Below are 25,103 nucleotides of genomic sequence, written 5' to 3'. Positions count from 1 at the left end.
GAAGGGCACTGAGGTGGAGTTGTCTGACTACGAGGACCATGACGACGACGATTCTGTGCCACAAACACAACCTGCTGGGTTGTCTACGCCAAGTGATGGCAGATACAGACGTGAGGAGATTACAGAAAACTATTTCTGAGTGAGTACAGATGCACAGACAGGTAAATGGTTGTGAGGAAAAGCAAATTTTAATAATGTTGCAACACCGTTACTGCACTGATGTGCAACAAAAGAAAATGTCAATGTAAATAAAACAAATGTCAAAGGTCCGGGTTGCCTCACCCGCCCTGGCAAGCCTACTTTTTGCTGCGCTTAGCAGCCCCACTGGGGTGTGCCTCACCCCCTTCCGCATGTCCAGCGGCTTCTGCAGAGCGCCTGGTGCTCCGGCGCGGCTCCGACACAGCGCTGGCCGGGCTGCTGCGGCTGCTGCTGTCCCCAGCCTCCCCCAGGTCCAGCGCTGGATTGTCCGCAGTGTTGGAAATGATCATTGCCTCCATGGCTGTTGTTATGCGGGCCATTCCCCTGGTGACCTCAGCGGTGTTCTGTGTCAAGCTTGCCTCCATATTAGCCCCACGTTGGCACAGTTGCGCGGTAGCAGCAGCAAGGCGGCTAATAGATCGGTTGTGCATGCGGGCATCCCGCCTGCGCTCGTGCTCGTGCTCGTCAAGTCTGCCGCATAGCTGTGTGATGGCTGTGGTCAGCCTGCCAAGACCTGCAGCAACTTCCTTATTTGTGTCAACAAAAGCCTTAAACCCTTGCACCATCTCGCCCATCTGCAGGTTGTGCTGGCGGAGCTGGCGCTGGCAGGCCATGATTGACTTTGCCTGCATGCGCTGGATTTTGATCATGCTGCCTTCAAGCCCCTGGAAGACGCTGCCCTCCCGTGCCGGAGGTGCAGTGCTGGAAATGGCACGCCTCCGGGAACTACTGCTGCCGCCCTGCTGTGTGGGCTGGGGTGCCACTGGTGTTGTTGTGGTGGTGGCTGGGGCCTGACCCGCTGCTCCCTGGATAGGGTTGAGTGGAGCCACAACCATACTCCTGGCAGGAGATGTGGTAGGTGCAGGGTAGGCCGTTGTTGGAGAGTTCTCAGGGGAGAACAGCAATGGGGGTATGCCAGACATTTGTGGGGAGTGAAGGAATGCGTAGTCAAGTACCAGGTCTCCCTCATTTCCCTGGCCAATGGTGTTGTCCTTCTCCTCCTCCTCCTCCAGGGCAGCCTGACTTGTGCTAGGCCCTGCCACCGCACTGGAAGTTGGTGCTGGTGCTGGTGCCTCAGTAGCTTGTGCTCCTCCGCCTGATGGTGCCCCTAGGTATAAAGAAGCATTTGTGAATTGAGTGCCGATGTATTACAGTCACTACAATTAAAGCATTGCACATGTCCTTGCATATCCTTTGAATGTGTTCCACTGTTTTCTATATTGTGGTTCTGCACTGCCATATTTTGCCAACTTCTGCTGACTACATTTACCATGATGCTTTTCTCTTGTATGTTGGTTACAGTACTGGGCTGGGGTTTGGCGGTCCATTGTGTCTAAAGGGGAGGTGTCTGGTAGGGTGTGTCATGATGCGCATGCTTCTTACCTGTAGCTGAAGCTCTGGCTGAGCTATCCAGGGTCCCGATTCCTGTCACACTCTCCCTCTCGATGGTGCTGGACACCAGTTCCTCCAGCTCAGTGAGGGGTGGCGCCGGGTTCCTGCCTCCACCAGTCAGTGCAGCTTGCCTCTGCAGCTCAGCCATTTTGCGTTTCGTCAGGCTGCGGATGTCATAAAATCGTTTTTTTAGGTCATCTAGGGTCCTGGGAGTGACACCAACTGAGTTGACCTTCTCAGCAATCTCGCTCCAGAGCCTCCTCTTCGTGCTGTCCGGCACAGTGAGGGACAGCCTCCCAAAGAGCTGCCTGTGCACCCTCACCACCTCCTCCACCAACACCTGCAGCTCCATGGTACTAAACTTGGGCTTTCTCCTGTGGCCAGCCTTCTGGCTCTCACTGCTGCTTGCCATCTTACTATCACAGTGCTCTGGCTCCTGCTTCCTCTGCTGCTCACTGTGAATGTTCAGCTCAGGCTGCCTCTCCAGAAAGTTCTTAATGAGCTGCACCTGCCTGGGTAGCCACTCCCTGCTTGGGTGGGGGAGGGTGGATCCACCTCATTGGCTGTTTCGGATTTTACCGATTCGGATTTTACCGAATCGGATTCTAACGAATCGGGTTTTGCCGATTCGGATTGTTCAATGCATTCCTATGGGAATTTTGGCCATGGGGGTGTATTTCGAACACCGATTCGGTAATTGCCGAATCGGTATTTGCCGATTCGGCAATTTCCGATTCGGTGGTGGCCGATTCGGTACATTCCGATTCGGTCCGTGCCGATTCGGTACGTATCGAATCACAATACCGATGACGAACGAATCGGTATTTTTTCGGGTTTTTTTTCCTACATCTCGTTTTCCGATTTCAGAATACCGATTCGGTGCGCCTCGGTATTTTGAAATCGGAAAAACCGATTTACCTACATCGGGCCCCAAGTGTTTTAGATGTGTAGGGTGGTGTATTTTCTAGTGTTGTGTTTTAAACATTAAAAAAAAATATGACATGTTATTCCACATATCATACCATTTTTATTACTAGGAAAGTTTTTACTTCGCATACATTAACACTTTTAATGTAATGGTATGCGAAGTAAAAACTTGCGTAGTAACGGTTATTGCTAAGTAATAACCACGTAGTAATAGCATGCGAAGTAATGGCATGCGAAATAACATCTCATATTCGTATAAAAGTGCTTACAGGATACGAAGCATACGACAATTGTCTCCAATTAATGAGATCTCACATCATCCTCAAGATTAACATTTTTGGAATTCCAATTGAAGCCCATGTTAGATGTGAAGGACATCTAACCTGAGCTTCAATTGGAATTCCATGGAGCATAATATCAAGCCCATTATCTCCGCTTTAGCAGCAGTTTTCTGCCTCTAAAGTGGCAATCATTTTATCACCCGTCTTGATAATATGCCCCGTAGTTTGTTAAAATCTTCCACAAAGTAAAATCTGACTCAGTTGATGCATGTAAGTTACAGTATACAGTAGGAATTGTTTGATTTCCCCAAACCTTGAACACTGTTTATAATCGTATACTTTTCATTAAATAAGTTGATTCCTTCTGAGAATTATGTCCTGATGTATTCTTTTGACTCAGTTGATGAATAGTGGTCTATCAGGGGAAAACCACACCGCTACACAGATGATTGTAGTTGGAGCGATCGGACGCTACTAAATATTGTTCCAGAGGAAAGCATAAACTTGGAAGCAAAGAAGGCCTAGATGCAATGTTCAGTTAGGGTACGGTCTACTCAGAGGCCAAGTATAGAATTAGCACGGAGAGTTCACTACTACCTACCGGTAGGTGACTATTCTCTGGAGACAACTACCCCTCTCATCTCTCCCTCACACTCACACTACCCCCTTTCATCTCACAATTTCACTGCTCCCTCTGATCCCTCCTTCAGCACTCCCTATCTCCGCTCTATATCTACTCCAACATGCTACCTTCCTGTACCCCTTCCACTCATCCCTCTCTCTCTCATACCATCTCTCACCCCTCTCACTTTAACACACTATTCCTGCCTCTTTCATCTGGTTCACTTCAGGTCTTCAAGCGCAATATCTTTCCTGTGCCTTTTACAGGTTTCCACCCCTATAAACCCACACTCTCTTCTTCTTCGGGTTTCTCTGCCTACACAGGTCCTCCCTCTTTATGCATCTGTCCCCTGTGGTCCCCTTCTTTCTCCCTTTCTAACACACTTTCTGCTCCTCTGTCTGAAGTTCATTCACCACTTCATCCCTCTCTACCTTCCTTTCTTTCTATTCTATGCATCTTTCACCCATCTGTTCACCATGCCACATAATTCCACTACACACATTCACTACACACCACAAAATGACACCCATAAGCTTCCACATCTAACAATTACAATCCAACCCACATAATTCCACTACACACCACATACCTCCACACCACTCTAAACAAACCCATATACGTAAAAGACATTATCAATTACAATAACTCTCGCAAATGCAAGACCTAATGCATTGCAAATGCTTGTTAATATTTGTAAGTCACCCCTGAAGCAGGTCTACTGAGCCATAAAGGCAGCGTGCATCATTTTAAGAAGTTGGACTTGTACTTTCATGTTTTGAGGCCCTATCAGTAAAAATCACCATTGTTGTTTTAACTTCTGAAAGGTTAGTAACCAAATGGATGAGTGCAGAGTTAGAGGCTGTTCTCAGTCCTGTTAACGTCTGAAGAAGACTATGAAATTTGGAACCTTAAGGCATCAAAAAAATCAGTGCATTAAATCAAATGTAATGTTTGAATCAAATTTAATGTCATCAGTGGGTATTGTGCATCCTTTGTAAGTTGCCACTTTGCTTGCCCAAGGTTTCCAGTGCGGCATTTATGGTTGCACAGAAATGACTATCCTCAAGACAGCTGTCTTGCCTTCTGTGGAGATGTGTGAAAGACCCTCAGGAAAGACAACAAAAGCATCTGCAGGGGAAGGAGATATTATCTCCTCCTCATAGGAAAGACCACACAGTGTGCAAGCCCAAAAGGTGATCTTCAAAGAGATAGCCACGAGAGAGCAGCTGAGGTAGACAGGAGGGCATCAGAAACAGCAAGGAGAAAATACTGGTCAGACTGGTTTTACCATGGATGTGTAGCCCAGAGGTAGCCACTCCTCTAAGGTGGGGTGCCAAGCTCCACATACCACAAGAGGGGTTCAACTATTTTAGGATTGGGAGTATAGAATACTCTGGTATAGCTAGATTCCACACTACACAGTAGGGAAGGAAGGCAGGAGGAATCCAAATAGTCACTGGCTAGTGACTGCAATCTCTCCTGAGGGCACTTTCGGGAACGTGAAAGAGTAACCCCAGGCTCCCAGAACTCAGATTTTGACCAGACTGGAGAATATGACTGAAGAACAATTGCCCTTCTGACCTTGCCCCTGGCAAAGGGAGGCGGCACCGAAGTTAAATTGCACCTACTGCTCCTTTGGCTAGCTCAGAGAGGACTGTGCCCTTGCTGTTCTGCTTGTGAGGAAGTAATCTCCTGAACCCAGACAATAGTGGAGACTCCAAGAGCCAGTTGGCTAACTTCCTGCCCCAGCACCAGGGCCATCAAAGCTGTAGAAGCCTACCTGGGAGTTGTTGAGAGCCCATATCTCCAGATTGTTGCTCACTGACTCAGTGCGTTCTTAGTCCCAATGCTCAAAGTTGCACCCAAGTCTGCTGGACCTGGTAGTGCAATGGGAGTGCAGTTTGGTCACCCACTTCCACCCCTGTGGCCATAGTTGCCACATCAGGACCATAGACTAGGGATTAGCCCCAGGAAGTCCAATGCCAAGCACACAGAATACTCAGCTTCCTTCACCAACCTCAGCATCCTGTAACCATTGCAACAGGACCACTCCATAGAAGGCAATGGCAGATACCATTAACACGGGAACTGGACTGCAGACTGCTTCTTCTGGGAGTTAACTGTTCTTTGACACTTTGCTAGTCCCCCTGACCTGCTCCCCACCAGAGTTGGTTGCCCAAAGTAACTGAAAGCGATCACAGTCAACCATGACAAAAGTTGTCTATGATAAAGTTTCTTAGTGTCAAATTTATTGAATTTTCTAATGCTTGTTCACAGTTGAATGAAAAGTTGTGATTTACAGTTTCTTCAAGTATTTATATCTCTGTAACCCTCTGATAGATCTTTTTTGTTTTGATGTCTAAAAATTTGTAAAAATACAAACTATTTTATATATTGGTGTCAGATTTTTTGTGAGCCATGCTTCCATTTTGTCCATTGTATTGGTGCTGTTTAAATTCATTGCATGTGTTCTTTTGTTTAGGCTTGATTGCTTGAATGCACAGCTAGGGTTTGACAAACAAGTCTGAATCGGCACAGGTTGAGATGTTATTACACAGTGATGTCTCACAAACAGACAGCATGATAAAACATTTTCCTCAAAGGAAGGCTACCAAATCTGCACATTTCTAGAAACTAGACACCTGAGAGAGTCCAGGGTGGTGTGGATTGAGTGACTCTCACCAGACTACCTTGCCCAGAATCTCTTGCAACCTGAAACGTTGGCTATGAACACACATGTTCCTTACATTTGTGTCACTGAACGTTCTGTAATCTAAGGGAGCCACACATTTTCTGCCACCCAGCATTCCCCACACATCTCCCAATAAAAAATGGTACCTCACTTGTTTGGTGGGCCCAACACACACAACAGGAAAGGGCCCAAAATGCCATATGGACACATCAATGTTCTTCACTCAAAAACCAACATTTTGGTTGCTATTTGGTTAGCTGTGGATTTTGGGCTCTAGCACAGCTGGCACCTAGGGAAACGTACCAACCCTGCAATAATTATTTTTCTCCTGAGTCAGACGAGGGTAGACCCCCCCCCCCCCCCCCCCCCCCCCCCAGAATGCATGAATTCTATTTTGTTTTCCCTCCTTGGTGGCAGGCACCCACCCCAGAGGAAAATACACCTTTAGTTTCATTTATTTTCCCACTGGGGGAGGCAAGGTCGTCCTGTGAGGCCAAACCCCAGAATACGTTAGCAACTTTCATATTTCCCCAGAACAAAACAGACATTTTGAATAAAGTACTGAACTTGTCAGCAGGGTAGGAGAGTAAATGTTTGCTCCCACCCAAGGCAGGATCTATACTTAATGAGGTCCTGGAGCCTGGGGTCCCCAGGGTCAATAAATGGCTTATGAACGGGTGCCACACATAGCCCGCGACCCAAAAAATAAAATGTTTCTTGACCCCCGGGGTATGGGGTTCCCAGGGCTCATACCAGCTCTGAGAGAGAGGGCTCCAAGCATGCCCTCCTCACCAGATATTTAAAAAGAAAACAAGCAATGACCCTCAGGGTTCCTGCCCACTATAGGGATCTTTTTTTCAAAATGGAGTCTGTTTTTTTAACGATATCGCAGATACACAGTAACACTGTGGTATCACAATACCATTTGAAATAAATCCATATTTGGCGCCCCAGGGATGGGCCCACCAGGACCTCTGCACCAGGTGTAGGGGTGCAGGGTATCCCTACCCTGCTCCCCTATGTTTCCCTATGTTTCTTTACCTTTTTTCAGTACATGAGGTCTGAGCCCCTGAGTTCTAAAATAGTTGCCAAATATCTTTGTTTATGTGATTGCAGCCAATTAGAACTTATCTATTGATCTGCTGGAGCAGCAGGAAAGGTCCCCATCTAACGGGTTGTGATCTGTACCTTTTTGCTATTCCACATACTAGCTAAATCACTTATCCTGGAGTTAGAATGCATACAAATCTGAACTTAACACACACAGATTTCAAGTTGGGTAGTTGTTTGCAGGTATTTTAATTACTTCAACAGAAGTGATACATTGTTAACAGTTTAGGAGGCAGTCAGTGAAGGGCAAACATGCACTACTAATAAGGATTTTCGCCCTGAGGAAGTGATTGAGTCGCAAAACACGTGTTGACTGTTCGGTACAGGATCAACTATAACATTTATATAAAATACAGTGATGTGATGGGAATATTCCAAAGATTTTTTTCTGGAGATTGATGACCTTTATGAAAGAAATAAAGAGACAAAGAGGCTATGGCCGAAACGCGTAGGCCACTTCTGGTTGCCAGGAGGCACTTGGTGTAATGAATTACATGCCAAAATAAACCAGCTTTGAATACCAGGTTGGACGTGCTGTGTTCTGTTTCTTGGAGTTGAGTGCAAGCCGAGAGATATCGAGGTTGTGAACGGCTTTTGAAGTCTTGAAAACAAACTCGCTATGCATATATATATATGTATGTATATATATATATATATATATATATATGTATGTATCATAGATATATATATATACACATATATATGTAAAAATACATATATATATATATATATATATATATATATATATATATATATATACTAGCAGCCCGTCCCGACGTTGTCTGGGAGCAAACAGGCTTCAGGGCCCCCGCCCGCCCCAACGTTGTCCGTGGGTCCCCCGGAGCCTTCCTCCATATATTGCAGTATTATACCTCTATGTTTCCTTTGTACGCTTTTGTAACCTGCACACGTCACTTGCTACCTCTTGTACTTGTTGGCTCACAATTCTCACTTTTGTAATGCACTCACTTTTGTAATGCACCGTTTGCTACCTCTTTTGCTTCATTTAATGCTCACCGCTCCTCCCCGCCTGTATTTCACCTACGCTCACCGCTCCTCCCCGCCTGTATTTCACCTAGGCTCACCGCTCCTCCCCGCCTGTATTTCACCTATGCTCACGCTCCTCCCCGTCTGTATTTCACCTATGCTCACCGCTCCTCCCCGCCTGTATTTCACCTACGCTGACCGCTCCTCCCGCCTGTATTTCACCTATGCTCACGCTCCTCCCCGCCTGTATTTCACCTATGCTCACCGCTCCTCCCCGCCTGTATTTCAACTACGCTCACCGCTCCTCCTCGCCTGTATTTCATCTATGCTCACGCTCCTCCCCGCCTGTATTTCACCTATGCTCACGCTCCTCCCCGCCTGTATTTCACCTACGCTCACCGCTCCTCCCTGCCTGTATTTCACCTACGCTCACCGCTCCTCCCTGCCTGTGTTTCAACTACGCTCACCGCTCCTCCCCGCCTGTATTTCAACTACGCTCACCGCTCTTCCTCGCCTGTATTTCACCTATGCTCACGCTCCTCCCCGCCTGTATTTCACCTATGCTCACCGCTCCTCCCCGCCTGTATTTCACCTACGCTCACCGCTCCTCCCCGCCTGTATTTCACCTACGCTCACCGCTCCTCCTTGCCTGTATTTCACCTACGCTCACCGCTCCTCCCCGCCTGTATTTGAACTACGCTCACCGCTCCTCCTCGCCTGTATTTCACCTATGCTCACGCTCCTCCCCGCCTGTATTTCACCTATGCTCACCGCTCCTCCCCGCCTGTATTTCACCTACGCTCACCGCTCCTGCCCGCCTGTAGCTTTTGTATTTCACCTACCTCATCCTCCGCTCACCGCTCCTGCTTTATTCAGTCTTTACAGCACCACTGCATTCTCCCGGTTTCCTCCTAACGTTTCGGCCTCCTGGCCTTGCTCAGAGGTGGGAGACATGACGTTAAAGGCCCCATTGTGCTCCTGTGGTGCTTTTAAAGTTTGTAGAGTCACGTGGCTGCATGTAAATATTACAACTCCCAAAGTGCACCACTCATGTTGTTAATATGCAAACAAAGTTCTCATTTTATTAAATATCGACCCTTTAAGTTCATACCTTTGAAGTGGTGCACTGTTGTTGGAGTGGAATAGTACATTCGGGGCAGCCACGTGAGTATTCCTCGTAGCACATTGCTTCGTTTTTTTTTTTAAAGTCTGTTTAAAACTACATTTCACCAGCACGATCAAAGAATGAAATAATCCATTTTTTAATTCCTTCCAAACGCACGCAGTTGATTTCACCCTTTGGCATCTTTTAAGTAGGCTGGGTGTGTTCGTGGGTCATGCTCCTCGTAAATTACAACACACAGCATCTCCAGTTACCGGAGCCCCCGACCCTTCAGGGCAGCCTCTAAAAAATGAGCATGGAGCAGCCCATTATATTTATAACAACAAACAGAGGCCCAATACAGCTGAAGGTTTGCTTTAGCACCACTGCATTCTCCCGCTTTCCTCCTAACGTTTCGGTGCACTCCAGACAGAGATGCGCTGCCTGCATAAGGAAGACACAACCGGTGATCAGAGACACAGCGCCTCCGTGGGACAGGGGAGCACTGTGTGAGAGCAGAGACAGACGCAGTGACCATCGCTGGAGACACGGTGTGTGGGGAAGTGTCTGCGTGTGAGGGAGGCTCTGGCTGAGGAACTTGTCACCGCCGGCCTCAGGCCTGAAATGGAAGTGTGAGGAGCCGGAGCCCTGTCCAGAGGGAGGCGGGGGAGCGTGGCCCGGCGCAGGGCGAGAGGAGAAGGAGGAGGAAGCAGCAGCAGCAGCTCCCTGGCTCCTGATGTCAGCACGCACGTCGCGGCCGGCCGGCGCTACTTTCAAGGGACTACTTTTTTTTTTAAAGTAAATATTTTAAATAACGTATATTTTTTTATTTTATATGGCCTATGTCCATCTACAGACCCTGCTAATTACAACCAGGTATCGGGTGTTTGGATTGGCGCTGTGGTTCCCGAGTTTACCCGCCTCAAAGGTTCAAAGTTCTTCCTTTATAATAGTAGTATAGATATATATATATCCAACTCCGCAGGTGAGCAATGACAGACTTCTCGCCTCCTTCCTCAGCAAATACGGACACGAACCACTCGGATTTAGTGCAAGTTATTTTATTTTCTGCAGTTTCGCCGCCATAACGTTTCGGCTCCCCAGAGCCTTGATCACATGACAACGTGAACCAATGAAGTGACATCTTATAAAGTGCAAGAGAAAGTTTTGAATCAGACCACATGACTTCTTAGTGAATAGACATAGAAGACATGTCGCACCATACTGATTGAAATAGCATGAACAATAATTTTTCTGATACTTTCAATTCCAGGGATTGCATGGGTTAGTGCAAATAGCGTAAAAAATGCAAATGTGCTGTAATGCAATTTTATATCTTAAACATCATATGTAACACATAATGCGCTTCAATCAATGCATAAATGCCATTTTGACGTTACAACCTCTCCTACCATCCATAAGATAATACAATCAGGTTAGGTAAAAGGATAACTCTAAAAGTGCAATGCAGTAAACAGATTGATGCCTGTGGCAAGGTAATGTGCAAAAATGCAATGGTTCAATATCTATTCCATGAGTAACACATTGCTTATATGGTGTAATCAATCTGGATATATCCACATTAGTGATGGAAACTAAAAGTCCATATTAATATCTCATCACTGTGCAAAATACGCAAAAGTGCAATAGTTTGTTATAGGCATCCCATTTAATGTCAAGTACAGCTAAATTACAGGATAAATGCCTTCACTTAATTTTGCCCTTCCTCAACAATCGATTTTGAAATAATATACTTTGCTACTCGCACGTAACTCCATCAATGTTATGGAATAAACATCAACGTGTTTAGCACCAATGTCATTGCCACCCAATTGTTTAGATCATATCCTGGCGTCAATTGCAGCAATAAATAATGAGCAGTATATGACTATTCTTGGACATTAATGTCCTATTTGTATATTACCCATTGTGGATATCCTAAAATATTGGAACTTCTAAAACTATAGGGTTAAATCCCTATACTTTACAAATACTGTCACCTTCCAGTTCTCCCTATTTTATGTCCTCATACTTTATCTGTTAAGGTCTGATTGACATAGTGATATATGAAAAAAACACCTAAAATGTGCCCAACCCCTAGTGATTAAAATCTCATCACCTCACATGTACTTATATGTCGTTGATTTTCTTCCTCTAAAGTATATTTTTTACACCTGAGCCCTATTGCATATATCCACTGTGATGCTTCTTGTCTGAGGACATATATATACATTGTTCAAGGCCGTGGGCGGCCGAAATGCGTTATGGCCTGGGCCCGAGGGCAGTGATGTGCCCCCCTTCCCCCTTGCTGACTACGCTGTTTAGTGCCAACGGTGCCTGACTTCAAGATGGCGCCCTTGGGGACACGCTTTTGATGACCGGCAGACACAGGCTCCGGGAACACGAACGCAGAGGATAGTGCCCTGGTGGACTCTGGAGGACTTTTCGTTGGACTAGTCCCTCCCTCCATACCCTGCATCCTACCCACCCTTCCGCTATGCTGTGAATGCTGCTGTTTTTTTGGACAGTTTTCGCTGGACTCTAGCCCTTCCCTCCAGACCTTTGCATCCCACCCACCCCTCCTCTATGCTGGTACTCGTGTAGTGTTTGCAGCGGTCCTTTGTACTCTCTACCACCCCTATATTACCCATAGAGTGTTTCCAGCCACATCCCTCCTGTCAAGATAGAAGATAACTAACGACTAGTATCCTAGTTGATTTTTAGATTGTATCCATGTGTATCCCCTCCCGGTGTTTAGAATTATAGCTTTAACGACTAATCGCCTGTGGAATTGTTGGAATATAGCCAGGTGTATCCCTTCCCCCGTGTGAAGAGATAACCCTATTCACTAGAGCAAAAAGAAATGTGTTCCTGAAATGTGTAACGTAACTGATTCTATGTAAAGTGCCTTGTAAAGGGGCAGCTGAAATTCCAGGAGCCTAGTCCCGACAGCTCGACGACTTCGGAGGGCTGGAAAAGGTCCCCCGCTACACGGCGGAGGAGGGCACTGGACATCGAATGCTGTCTTATGTAAAGCGCTCTGATAACCTAATCGGTTCAAGATCCTGAAATGTGCAACGTAACTGATTCTATGTAAACTGCTGTGATAACATGTAACGGAACTGGTGCTATGTAAAGCGCTCTGATAACCTAATCGGTTCAAGTTCGCGCTATAGAAAACTCTAAAAATAAATAAATAAAATAAATAAATAAATCCTAGCAAAAAGTCAAATGACCTTACAATTTACACTCATGTTTCATTTCAATTAATCGTCTACTGGAGTCAGACACTTGATAAGCCCAACATGCATAGAGCTGTGATTACATCTTAGGCATTTCTCATTTCTTATATATAGTTATGTTCACCTATTGGTCTGCATCCCCTCTGATATAGGATTTTGATTGGTTGTTACTTGGTACAAAACAACCAGTACTTAATATTGTAATGTACTATCCCAGTTAAATACTAAAACAATAAATTAATATCATATAGGTAAAGCCCGCTGGTCTTCCTACTAAGATAAAATTCGTTGTTGTGCCATTACTTATCACTTCCTAACTGCAACTTTAAGGTAAACACGTGTACAGATCATCCGTAACGTTCAGCCCCCCAGGGTGCTTTGTATCCAGTTGTAATATATATCTTGTCTCAAGTTTTCGGAGCTTTGACTCCCTATCACTGCCGCTCCTACTTGCACTGACCGCATCTATTACATAGAATTTCAGGCCCCTGTTGTCACTTTGATGGAATTCTCTAAAATGTCTGGCCACCGGATAGGTATTATCCTGATTGGCAATCGCTCTTAGATGCTGCAATATGCGCTTATGTACCGCAGGTTTTGTACTGCCCACATATCTAAGCATGCAAGGGCATTGGAGTACATAAATAGCAAATTCTGTTTTGCAAGTTAGCACCTTAGATATGCGGTGTTCGATGTTACTGAACCCGTCTTTAAATGTTTTCTTATTGATGCCATGAGTGCAGGATTTGCAGGTTTTGCATCTAAAGAAACCACTATTGATTTGTAACCAAGATGTTTTTTCAATGATTTCAGGATTGGTATTAACCAGGCGATCTTTCATAGTTGAGGCCCTGCTGAATGTAAGGGAGGCTCTCTGGGGCACAGTGGGACCAATTATGGGATCACTTATGCTTAATGCTTTATGAAGGCTCTGCATGGTAATTATCTCTGACCGCGCATGCCTGTACCAATAAAGGCTGATGGGGAAAGGCAACTTCCTCTCGAGTGACGCTCATTTTCTGGACATTTCCCCACTGAGCTTGATATATTAGCGGCCATCCTGCCGCTGAGCATGCACCACCCCTGGTGAGGGGGCCATGGAGCTCCTAGGGATGGAGAGCTGATCGAGTGGGGAGGAAGCACGGATTGAGGGCGAGCATGACCGGAGGGTCTCATGCAGCACCTTCATAAAGCTTCGGATTGAGGGTGCATCCATTCAGGATGAAAACGGACTTTAAACCCCCAAAGGATACATGCAGAAATTACTGAGCAGCCCATTTGGGCAAACGATAATGCCCAACTTGGGAACTTTAGAGACCACAATGCACCTTACTTACTTTTAAAGCCTATGAAGAAGTTATTTAACGAAACGCATCAGCGAGAGTCAGGAGCGGTGAGCGGAGGATGAGGTAGGTGAAATACAAAAGCTACAGGCGGGCAGGAGCGGTGAGCGTAGGTGAAATACAGGCGGGGAGGAGCGGTGAGCATAGGTGAAATACAGGCGGGGAGGAGCGGTGAGCATAGATGAAATACAGGCGGGGAGGAGCGTGAGCATAGGTGAAATACAGGCGAGGAGGAGCGGTGAGCGTAGTTCAAATACAGGCGGGGAGGAGCGGTGAGCGTAGGTGAAATACACGCAAGGAGGAGCGGTGAGCGTAGGTGAAATACAGGCGGGGAGGAGCGGTGAGCGTAGGTGAAATACAGGCGGGGAGGAGCGGTGAGCATAGGTGAAATACAGGCGGGGAGGAGCGTGAGCATAGGTGAAATACAGGCGAGGAGGAGCGGTGAGCGTAGTTGAAATACAGGCGGGGGGAGCGGTGAGCGTAGGTGAAATACAGGCAGGGAGGAGCGGTGAGCGTAGGTGAAATACAGGCGGGGAGGTGCGGTGAGCGTAGGTGAAATACAGGCTGGGAGGAGCGTGAGCATAGGTGAAATACAGGCAGGGAGGAGCGTGAGCATAGGTGAAATACAGGCGAGGAAGAGCGGTGAGCGTAGTTGAAATACAGGCGGGGAGGAGCGGTGAGCGTAGTTGAAATACAGGCAGGGAGGAGCGGTGAGCGTAGGTGAAATACAGGCAGGGAGGAGCGGTGAGCGTAGGTGAAATACAGGCGGGGAGGAGCGTGAGCATAGGTGAAATACAGGCGGGGAGGAGCGTGAGCATAGATGAAATACAGGCGAGGAGGAGCGGTGAGCGTAGTTGAAATACAGGCGGGGAGGAGCGGTGAGCATAGGTGAAATACAGGCGGGGAGGAGCGTGAGCATAGGTGAAATACAGGCGGGAGGAGCGGTCAGCGTAGGTGAAATACAGGCGGGGAGGAGCGGTGAGCATAGGTGAAATACAGACGGGGAGGAGCGTGAGCATAGGTGAAATACAGGCGGGGAGGAGCGGTGAGCATAGGTGAAATACAGGCGGGGAGGAGCGGTGAGCGTAGGTGAAATACAGGCGGGGAGGAGCGGTGAGCATTAAATGAAGCAAAAGAGGTAGCAAACGGTGCATTACAAAAGTGAGTGCATTACAAAAGTGAGAATTGTGAGCCAACAAGTACAAGAGGTAGCAAGTGACGTGTGCAGGTTACAAAAGCGTACAAAGGAAACATAGAGGTATAATACTGCAATATATGGAGGAAGGCTCCGGGGGACCCACGGACAACGTTGGGGCGGGCGGGGGCCCTGAAGCCTGTTTGCTCCCGGACAACATCGGGACGGGCTGCTAGTATATATATATATTTGAACAATCCGCTTACAAGGAATCCTTAGATGGGATAAAACGGACACGGACAACAGTACTTTGTGCTAAAAGTCTAACAGTATTTATTTGCGGACTGTCTGCCATAAAGCATTTCGGCCGCCCACGGCCTTGGACAATGTATATATATGTCCTCCGGCAAGAAGCATCACAGTGGATCTGTGATTCAATGATTGAGACAGTGTGCAAATTTGTATCTCATTCCTCTGTTGCATTAGCTCATCTGAAGTTTTTAACACTGTATATTCTTTTCAAAGGATGGAATAATAAGATGAGAGTACTGGATATGAAACCAATCGAAGGCAGAAATAGGACATCATTCACAACCTTCATCCTTCTAGGATTGTCGGACCGCCTGTATCAGCAATCTGGGCTCTTTGTACTGTTCCTGGCCATGTACCTGACCGCACTCCTGGGGAATACTCTGATTGTAACTATTATCATCATCGACCGTCATCTTCACAGCCCTATGTACTTCTTCATCAGTAACCTGTCTTTTGTGGATATCTGCTTCACATCTGTCACTGCCCCAAAGATGCTGCAGAACATGCTCTCCAATGATAGGACCATCTCCTTTTCTGGATGTATGGCCCAGCTTTTTTTCTTGTTCTGTACGGCTAGCATGGAGTGCTTTCTCCTCGCTGTTATGGGTTTTGATCGCTATGTGGCCATATGTAACCCACTCCGTTACACTTCCATAATGAGTAAAGGTCTTTGCATAGTCTTGGTGGCTGGATCTTGGCTCTTCACCTCCATGCATTCTGTGCTGCACATTGGAATGGTGTCAAGCTTTAGGTTCTGTGGCTCTAATCTCGTAAGGAACTTTTTCTGTGACCTCCCTCCACTCCTGAAGCTGGCCTGCTCTGACACTGCTGCATATGAGTGGCTGGTCTTCACTGAGGGCTCTCTGGTCACAATGAGCCCTTTTGTCTTTACTGTTATCTCTTATGTCTACATTATCTCCAGAATACTGAAGATTAACTCACGCAAGGGAAGGCTTCGAGCTTTCTCGACCTGCTCCTCCCACCTGACTGTGGTGACCTTATTTTTTGGAACTATTTTCTTCAACTACTTTCGCCCCTTCTCAGTCAACACTCTGGACCAGGAGCGGGCGGTGACTGTGGTGTACACTATTCTAACACCCATGTTGAACCCGTTCATCTACAGCTTGAGAAACAATGATGTCAAAGGAGCTGTCAGAAACCTAATTAGCAGGAAAGCCCTTGCATAAAAGAGGCAAGGCAAGTAGGAGGATTACAAGACTGACGACCCCAACAGGAGTTAATAATCCCTTTACATCTTATACATTTAGAAAGAAGACATGAATTTAGATGTACTCCATGTAAAGGTAGATCAGTTTGATCTGTGACTTTGATATTGGTGTCCAGAGAGCTAGACTGGGTTGCTAAGAAGTAATGACTTCATGGAGAGTCTAACTAATGGAACCCATCTCTGCTGATAATGTACCTGATTTTTCCCTCACCCTGTTCCACACTGACTGCCAGAGATTAAAGGGACACAGCACATGAGTAGAACTGGAGGCACTCTTAGATCTCTCATTCTTGAACTGTGGGCAAAGGCAGCTCTGGAAAATACTATTCTCATGGGATTGGTGAGTTGAAGCAATGAATTGGAGCACCTACTTCATTCATGTTTCATGCAGTCTTGGTCTTTCAGCTAAAACAGGATCTGCAGAAGAAGCTACTGTGATCCAGCAGCATCCAAGCATCAAAAGTACTGGTTGGGTAATGGGAATGTACCATCAGGATTTATATTTATTAAGATATACTGTACAGAAAAGGGCAGATGTGCGAATCACCTATCTGCCAGTGGGATAAAATGAAAAGGCCAAATTAAAACAAGGAAGACTTCAATGACCTGACAAAAGTAGCCAGTTGTATGGTGTATCACTTGTGCTTTAAAGAGGGGAGAAGAGATTTAAATCTGAACATCCTTCATAACACTAATGATAGAAAAAGTACATGAAGTCCCCAATTTCCCTAAACTCTAACAGTATAGATACTGGACCATTTTGGAAGTCATCCTGATTCAATGTGAGGCATATGGAAAACAATCTGCAAGCATCAATCCTCTTCCAAGTCTAAATAAGCATTTACAGGAGACCTGATATATAAGTCATTCATTCACTCAACAAACTGTATTCGATCTAATATAAAAAATAGATCATAAAGGCATACACATTAGGATGGCATCATCTTCCTAAATACAATCAAAACATATAAAAGGTTATCGATTAAAAACATCAGTGACACATAATACAGCCCGTACACAGTAAGAATAGTACCTTAACAGGTTTAAACAGTGCAAGGAAATGCCCATGGGAATCTTAGAGAAACATTAAAAAAGATTTTACATATGTTATATGAATCATAAATCGTGCAAGGCCTAGTTCATGTGATTTACACAATATTTTTAAAGATCTAAAGTAGGGATGGAACTTAGGGTTAAACATAGACTTTTTTATGTCGGAAGTGTCTCCTTTGTTTACATGCCCAAAGGGAGGAAGCCACACAGAAACATACAAAGGGATCATGGAGCTTCTTCAAAAGAGACATAGCATTACGACATTGATCAAAGTTGTGCCGCCTTAAGGGCCATATGTATCAACATTCCGTTTTGCGATTTCTAAATAGCGATTTTTAAGGAATCGCTATTTAGAAATCGCAAAATGGTATGTATGTAGAAATTTGCTTTTTTTTGCGATTCCTTAAAATTCCTTAATTGCGATTAGCAAATTGCTAATCGCAATTAAGGAATAATTTCCCATTCATTTCTATGGGCCAGGAGGCCCATAGGAATGAAGGGGAAATTTGCGATTCGCAATTTGCTAATCGCAAATTGAGAATATTTTCAAGGGTGCAGGGGTGTCCAAAGGACACCCAGTTGCACCCCTGAAATCTGCATGGGTGCACATGTGGCGCACATACATGCCCTAAGGGCATGTATTTACGTCACATGGCACTTTGAAAAATGAAGAAATATGCATTTTGAAAGGAATTCGCAACTTACCACCAACTAAAAGTTGGTGGTAATTTGCGATTCCTTAAGGCCAATTTGCGAATTTTTTTGGCTTCTTACATTGCATTTAAGGAATCGCAAAATTTGCGATTCCTTAAATGCAATCGCAAAATAAGGAGTCGCACATTTTGCGATTCCTTATTTTTAAAGCTCATTTCCTTCATACATACCATTTGTCCAAATTGCATTCGCGAAGTTAATTTGGCTTGATACATATGGCCCTTAAAGCGGTAAAATATATTTGGCTCTCTGTTCCTTATAGAAGTGATAAAAGAAAAAAAAGGTGGAGGTCCCATTGCGTGGGTGCATTATCGCATGGACATTTTCTCAAATCACTAAAGGAGAACTTTTTCGCCAGGAACACCAGCATCAGAGGAATTAAATTGAAACAAACCCTTAGAAGGATAAATCTATGCTGTAGGTTCCTTACTGCGTCCAAGTACAAATATTCCCCTTCAGATAAGGATGGAATCATATAATAAAATTTTACAATCGTTTTTGTTGGGATTCTTTCCTTTCATCGGCTGCCTTCGCTAGAAATAAAGCCTTTAGCCTCTTACTTGGGAAACTGGAGCAAGAACGTGGGTTTACATACAATTCTGAGACACCAAGTGAGTACAAAGTTAGTTTAAATTACTCTAGCCAGGCAATTTTATTTACCTTGTCCAATGTGAGACAGTTTTGTATGATGGCCTGATTAGGATCCACTGTGTGCTTGTTCCAGAGTGCATGCCAGAGCATAATCGGGGCTAATCTCACTATGTTCGACACAAAAGTTAAGTCCAGCTCTAAGTGAGTAATATACAGCTAGATTCATCAAAGACCCGTTTTGCGAGTCTTTAATAGCGATTCATAAGGAATCGCTATTAAGGACTTGCAAAACGGGATTCATGTAGGAATTGCAAAAAATATTGCGATTCCTACATCTTCCTTATTTGCGATTAGCAAATTGCTTATCGCAAATAAGGAATAACTCCCCATTCATTCCTATGGGCCTAAAGGCCCATAGGAATGAAATGGGAGTATTCCTTATTTGCGATTAGCAATTAGCTAATCGCAAATAAGATAGCGATTTCAAGGGTGCCAGGGGTGTCCAAAGGACACCCTGTAGCACCCCTGGAATCCAAATTTACACAGGTGTTGCGCACACATGTCCAAAGAACATGTGTGTGTGTAACATGCAATATAGAAAAATGCACTAAAGTGCTTTTTTCAAAATTTTCGCTATTTACTACGAAGTCAGACTTCGTGGTAAATAGGGACCAAATGTTGCGAATTCGCAATTTCATATTGGTTAATGAATTGCATTTAAGGAATAGAGATTCCTTAAATCCAATTCCTCGCAAATATGCGATTTCGCAAATAGCGATTTTTGCATTTGGGATGATGAATCCCAAATGCAAAAATTGCACTCGCAAAGGGCCAGATTTTCAGAATCTGGCCCTTTGCGAGCGCAATTTAGCTTGATGAATCTGGCTGATAGTTTGAAAATGAAGAAGGGAGCGAAGGGGCCCTCTTAAATAAACCATTCTCTATCCTTTGCAGTGGATCTACTGGCACTATACCCCACACCCAGACCCCATATGTCGTGGCCGAAATACTTTTGACACTATAGATCTTTTTTATGGATGCTAAGGCCTTTGAGACCAGTTTCTTGGTGAAACTAGAAACTGCAGCCAAGGTGCGCTCCATTGTTTGTGCCCCGCTACCCACCATGTGAGACCAGTTTGAGAACTATCAAAAACCACTCCTAAGCAGGAAAAAGATGACCACTGTTAGTTTGCGTGTCCCTATAAAAGAAAATGGTAACTTTCTAGGGGGCGGTCGTCCTGACACTAAGATGAAGGTTTTTGATGCATTTACTTGAAATTTCAAGTATGACATGAAACTCACATAAGTATCTATTAGGCATGGAAGCGCTACGCTTGTCCTTCCTATTAGGACGGCGTTGTCCGCATAGGCCAGGATAGGTAGTGTGACGGGGAAAAGGGAGCATGACAGCCATGCATCCTTTTAAGGCTGCTTCTACCTCATTTATATAAAGTAAAAATAAAAATGAGGCAAGGACTCAGCCTTGTTTCACTCCTCTCAAGAGCTTTAAAAAAAGTCTTGTGCATTCACCATCCCTCCCATAGCATTTGCTCACCCTTGGAGGTGGATTGAGTGTTCGAAGCCAGATCCCACATAGTGAATGTCTGCATGCATAAAAACAATGTGTCAAAAATGTTCTTTGTTTGTAGTCACAGCTGAAAGAAAACATTAGATTGGCATGAAGACTAGCCTATTCTGTGAGTTAACTAGAAATGAACCTCCAGTGAAAGGTTTGGGTATCTTGGAAAATGGTGTTTATGCCACTCATTTCATGCGGCTACCAGTGAATAGAGAATGGACTTCAGCTTTCTCTTTTTATAAGTTTGAGTTTATTGAGAATAACAAGAAACAGCAATTCAATAAATTACATAAACTAGGAGAGCAAGAGAAAGAACCACGGTGCTAATCATGGAAAACAGTACCTTGAAACTGAAGATAATGTTAAAGGGAAAATGGTGGAGATGGAGGTAAGGGGAAAGAAGAACACTAATAAAACTGTAAACATTGCAAAAAAAAAGGTAAAAGTAATATACGTACAAAATGGTGACAATATGTGAATCGTATAATGTAAAATAAAATATACAAAAGCAATTTGGTTGATTTAAAGTGATTTCTTCACTTCATCAGACACAGTAATGATTTTAATAATATGTGATGGTGACAAATATCTATTGAATGGAAGCCATAAAAGATCTCTCTTTATGGCTAAGCATATAGGTGACATATTGTTTGTACCTCATCTATGATTAAAACAGATGACATTCCACCAGGATCTAAAAGTGACATTACTCGGTTGTTTCCAATAGACGTTATTAAATGAAAAGCGACAGCGAACAACAAATCTTTTAGCTTAGATTTAGAAGGTAAGTTAAGCTAGTGAGGAGCCAACCATCACACAAAACGTTAACAAAGGAGAAAGGGTTATCAGTTTTAAATATCTTGTTGATTTGGCACCAAACTTGTTTCCAAAACTAGTTAATCGAAGGACATTCAAATAACACATGTTTTAGATCAGCAATTGAGCTTGAGCAGGACAAGCAAAATTAATTTGCAGTTGGAGAAAATGATTTTAGTGTCATAGGAGTAAATAACAAAAAATAAATAAAGGGTTTGTGTAGTGGTGGCAGCCGGTGTAGTTTTGTAAAGTTTAAACCACAATTTTTCCCACACTGCGCTAGACCAACATTCACTCCAATAAATTATTTTTTTGATAGTAAAAATCATTTATGAATCATCTTGCTGCTGTTTTGAAGGCATCCCAAATCATTGCAAAAGAGGAATTGTGCATAGTGTTAAAATTTAAAAAGCTTCAGAAGCAAAGGTTTTAAATTGAGATTTAAATTTAGCATCTAATTTAGCATCTAACAGTAATGAATTATTGAAATTCCAACTGCGACAAAAAAGTGTGAGATCAAAATCTGTGTACACTGGTGCATGATTTGATATCAAAATTGATCCTATATCTGAATGAGGGGCAAGTTGGACATGTTGTGTGGAGATGTACTAAGAAAAAGATAATCTATTCAGGATTGGGAATGGTGAGGTGCTGAGTAAAAAGTATATTCCTGGAGACCTGGGTGGCAAAATCTCAATACGTTAACTAGGGCTTTACGTTGAATGGGCGATTTAAATTATGAGTGCATCTTAGTTTGTACACACTTCACTGTGGAGTTCCTATCTAATATAGGATCATAGTAGGGGCTGCAGTTACCACTAAAGGTAATATATTCATCATTATATTGAACCAATTTATCAGAGATTTTAGTCCAAAAGGTATTATCAACAGAGACTGGGCCATACCCATTGAAAATAGTCCAAGGTATATTGTCAACAAGATGTTTAACAATAATCCATCGACCATCTGAATCTGATTTTTGGCTAACAACTGTAAGATCTAATTTCTTGGGACACCAAATTAGGACTCCATTGTTCTTTCCCAGAGGAGGGGGCGTATACACAGTGCCTATTCAACATCTTTTTAGCTGGCTGCCTCTAACTCAGAAAGGTGTGACTCTTGAAGCAATGCAACATCAGTTTTGAGTTTGGCTAGCTGAGATAATATCCCCTGACTCTTAATAGGGTTACCTATCCTCCTAACATGCCACGAGGTAACCCGGAAGGTGACGCTAGAGCAAAAGTATGCACAATTATTATGTCTAAAATAAAGAAGTTAATAGAAAATCAAAACCAATATTAAGGAAAATATTAGTTGCGTTTAGTGAGTGAAGATAGGGAGGAAAGGAAAGTAGAAAAGGAACTATAGAAATAGAAAGGATAGATTGGAACCATAAAGAGAAACATCAATAAGGAGTTAATAAAACAAAAACGAAAAAATAATGCAAATCATGCAAATGTACAGGAAAAAAGAGGACTTCAGGTTTCTCTAATCTTCACAAAAGCTACCTTAACAAATAGAGGAAGTAGGCGTTGTCCAGCAAGGTTAGTGTGCAGTAATACACAGACACCGTCTGTAGATTAGGAAAGGGTTTATTATAAACTAAATAAATGCATAAATGGCCCTAGCAGGAGCAGATGTGATTAGATGCTCAGCTCAGGTTCTTCCAGATCAGTTGCCCTCTGGGGAACCACCATGACCCTTACATTCCGACATCACAGTAGGCTACACGTGATTTTGTTTGAGATGTAGAAATATGCCTACACTTTTTTTGGGCTTGTGAAGACTAGATGACAGCAACCAAATGAACGTTGGCTTTGGGAGTAAATTTCTGATGGTTTCCAGCCAACTCTGCATTAGAACACGGACATTCAAGTCTTTTGAAAAAACGTAAAGATTGGAATTGCCATAAAGATTTACAGCCCGATTCATCATCGGCATGTTTTGGGAGTCTGTAATAGCGAATAATAAGGAATCGCTATTACAGATTCGCAAAACGGGATTCATGTAGGAATCGCAAAATAAATTGCGCTTCCTACACATTCCTTATTTGCGATTAGCAAGTTATTCCTTATTTGCGATTAGCAATTTGCTAATCGCAAATAAGGATGCGATTTCAAGGGTGCTAGGGGTGTCCACAGGACACCCTGTAGCACCCCTGAAATGTAGATTAGACTCGTTTTGGTTTTCCTGAGCACTCACAATCTATGCAATTCAATATAAAAAAGTACAAGAGTATTCCAGTATATCCAAAGCAGTCCCAGGTGGGTAATCCAAAATGATATATCAAAGTCCTTCAAATCATGAAGCTTTATTTTTTACTTCTCTTCAAGTGTAACTTCTCCACATTCCATATACAGATGTCATTGGATATATTCAGCCAACACGTGTTTCGTCTCGTATATTATTTACACAACGACTTCCTCAGGGCGTAATCTCAGTATTTATGAAGGCTCGTAGTTTGAAAAAAATCTCTCTTCTCCTTACTTCAAATGATGAAGTATAAGACCCCTATTCCTTTAGAACAATAATCATAAACAGGAGTCTCCTCGTATCTTCCAATATATTCTGTTTATAAACGATCTTGATTTCACTCCGTGTTCGTCTATCCACCGGTTGGAACGCCAGTTGGAACGCCTTCATAAATACTGAGATTACGCCCTGAGGAAGTCGTTGTGTAAATAATATACGAGACGAAACACGTGTTGGCTGAATATATCCAATGACATCTGTATATGGAATGTGGAGAAGTTACACTTGAAGAGAAGTAAAAAATAAAGCTTCATGATTTGAAGGACTTTGATATATCATTTTGGATTACCCACCTGGGACTGCTTTGGATATACTGGAATACTCTTGTACTTTTTGATATTGAATTGCATAGATTGTGAGTGCTCAGGAAAACCAATTTGTTTAGTAGACCTACTGGTAGGTTGTGTGGGGTGTTGGTGACCACACCCTTCCTTTGAGCACCGAGACGTACACTTGAAACCTTACTTTACCCTTACCTGCAGAGCGCCCTTTCTAACCTGGGTCACCGAGTGTCTGATAGATTAGACTCATGTTGCGCACACACATGTCCAAAGGACATGTGTATGTAACATACAACTGAGAAAAATGTACAAAAGTGAATTTTTCTCAGTTTTCGCTATTTACCACGAAGTCTGACTTTGCGGTAAATAGCGGAAAAAAATAGCGAATTCGCAATTTTTTATTGGGTCATGAATAGCATTTAAGGAATCTCAAATTGAGATTCCTTAAATGCAATCGCAATTTGAGAAATCACAATTTTTTGCGATTTCTCAAATTGCAAGTACATGACCCAATGATGAATTTCAAATGCCATTTTTACGGGTGCAAACAACCGAATTCTGCGATTCGCACCGCTTGCGCCCGCAAAAATGCTTCATGAATCTAAGTGAGCTCATAAGCTTGTGCTCATCTTGATCAAGGAGTCGTCTGTCCAGAGAACAATTCTATGACTGTTTCTGCATTGAAGCTCTAATGAACAGAAACAGTTCAGTCATAAGAGGTTTTTCCAGAGGGAATCAATTTTGTTTATGCACAATGCATCATCAAATCTTTCCCCAGTGGTCTGAGGTGGAGAGTATTGCAGTCCTCCTTTGATGGCATCAGCTATATAACCTTGGGAACAAAACTAGCTATATATACATATAGCCACACACAGGGCTGGTGCAACATATCCACTGTCACCCTGGATGCTTTAAGGGGATCACTGGCCTGTTCTGCCTAAATAGGTGAGTCCTAGCTGGAGCCAT

General features: G+C 43.8%; 1 protein-coding gene across 1 annotated transcript; it reads left to right on the top strand.

Annotated features, from left to right (window-relative positions):
• The first annotated feature begins 15,585 nt into the window (after positions 1-15,585).
• Positions 15,586-16,530, top strand: LOC147684451 (olfactory receptor 1f45-like). Its single transcript, XM_086942349.1, has one exon. It carries the CDS (start codon positions 15,586-15,588, stop codon positions 16,528-16,530), a length of 945 nt encoding a protein of 314 aa, XP_086798475.1.
• The last annotated feature ends 8,573 nt before the right edge of the window (positions 16,531-25,103 follow it).

The sequence above is a fragment of the Lissotriton vulgaris genome, chromosome 10 (genome assembly GCF_964263255.1).
Source record: "Lissotriton vulgaris chromosome 10, aLisVul1.2, whole genome shotgun sequence".
NCBI lineage: Eukaryota > Metazoa > Chordata > Amphibia > Caudata > Salamandridae > Lissotriton > Lissotriton vulgaris.
Note: the sequence above shows the minus strand (reverse complement) of the source record. Positions and strands in the feature narration are given on the sequence as shown.